Consider the following 1,884-nt stretch of genomic DNA (forward strand, 5'->3'; position numbering starts at 1 on the left):
AAAAAAAAGAGAGAAAGAACTAAAATAAATTGGTCTCCACTAGAGAAGACTCTCTTCATTATAGGAGTCTTGCTTACACTTATGTGACCTATTTCCTTTCTTCCTAGCATCACCGTTTGTTGTCTTTTAGAACTTGGATTTCAGATCTACGCACAGGTTACCACGGTTGGGAACTCGGTGCTATTGTGTCCTTTCCTTTTTACCCTCAGCATTTCGTCGTTGCACATTCACAGACATCGATGTTGTTGTATACTTCATGATTTTTTAAAACCTTTTTCTTGAAGTTTGATTGTAGTCCCTCTTTTCTTGATAAAAATTGCGAGCAAGAAGGTGATCACAATTACTGTTGTTGGGGGAGCACCGCTCCCTTTACTCCTAGCATTTTCTCTGCCCCTGAGGGAACCAAAATTTAAATGAATTTCTATATATTACACTCATTTTAAAGTTAATGCAATAACTTTAATATTCATTCTAATCAAATTTTGATCAGATCATCCTAATCCAAAATTAAATAAAACAAAAAAGAACAGCAAACTACAACTACATGAAAAGCACCATGAACTCAACAAAAAGTCCACTTCTTCATTCCTCCATTCAAGCAAAATATGAACAGATTTTTTGTAGTAAACAAGAACTGCCTTTTTTTTTAATATAAAATACAAACAAAAACCTTAAATTGCATTCTTACAGAATAATCACAAATCATCAAAAACTCCCCTTCCTCATCTCCTCAGCCATAACCTTTTCCTTCGTCTTTGATCCCACCTCGCTTGCAGCATGACCAACCTTCCTGAAAGCTCCACTCACCAATGACACCCCACCGAACACATACTTGTTCTTCATCATTGCCGAACCTGCACCACTCACCTTTTGCCCCGCCGCCGTCATGGCCGATTTCGTCTTCCCCGACACCTCGAATCGCCGGTCGACCTCCCGGACCTTCCCGGTCACCGCCGAAGCGCCGGCACCAATCTTCTCGCTCAGCCCAATTTTCTGATTAAGGGAAACAACCTTGGCAGCGGCTGTGGACGTTATCCGGTGCTTCTCGTCGAAGGATTTGGCTATGCCAACGGTTCCTTTGCCCAGAACATAGGATTTTGCGAGCACACTGGCAACGACATCTTCGGTTCTTCCAACGACGGATTGCGAACCGCTGGTTGGCTGCTTCTCTTCATACTACAGTATGAAGATTTTTATTTTTATTTTTTGTTGATCAAGAATTTAGATATTTATTACTCTGTGAGAACAAAGTATGAAAAAGTAGATATGAAAACATATATGGATTCATACCGGTGGAGGAAGAGACATGATGCGTGGTGGCTGATAATCAGAAGCAATTGTAATGATAACAGATTGATCAACTATAGTTGCACCCTGAGACACAAATAAAATAGCATTTAGAGAATTGCTACAAGGATATAAATATATATGAGAAGATTTACATATATACAACTCAAATTCTCTTTATTTACATACCTAACACATATACTTCATTTTTTACATATATATGCCCCCTTTTTTAAAAGTTAAAAAGTGGTATTTTTTATGCAATATGAGCATTGTAAAAGTTGAAGTTTAGGTGTTTGGTTTGTGTTACATAGGAATTGGGTGGTATACATGTAAATGAGCCATATATAAATACTACTGCAAAAGCCGAATTATCTTTTAAAACATTAATAGCTGAGTACAAGCAGTTGTGCAAGGCGTGGCATCAATATTTCCGACTTGGTGGATTATCATACATAAAACACAATTATCACTATATACATATTGAGATCCTAAGCATAGGCATTTTAGTTATATGATATGCTAGTGTCAGAATCATATTAAAACGCATGCATAAAAGCAATTATTCCTTTTTAAAAAATTATTATTAATGATATT

General features: G+C 37.0%; 1 protein-coding gene across 1 annotated transcript; it reads right to left on the reverse strand.

The window, feature by feature from the left end:
• Positions 1–562: 562 nt before the first annotated feature.
• LOC110035299 (binding partner of ACD11 1-like) lies at positions 563–1,478 on the reverse strand. Its single transcript, XM_020739533.1, has 2 exons — positions 1,291–1,478; positions 563–1,176 (listed from the first exon to the last, which is right to left on the reverse strand). Exons 1-2 carry the CDS (start codon positions 1,306–1,308, stop codon positions 706–708), a joined length of 489 nt encoding a protein of 162 aa, XP_020595192.1. The 5' UTR covers positions 1,309–1,478; the 3' UTR covers positions 563–705.
• Positions 1,479–1,884: the final 406 nt, after the last annotated feature.

The sequence above is a fragment of the Phalaenopsis equestris genome, unplaced genomic scaffold (assembly GCF_001263595.1).
Source record: "Phalaenopsis equestris unplaced genomic scaffold, ASM126359v1 Scaffold197180, whole genome shotgun sequence".
NCBI lineage: Eukaryota > Viridiplantae > Streptophyta > Magnoliopsida > Asparagales > Orchidaceae > Phalaenopsis > Phalaenopsis equestris.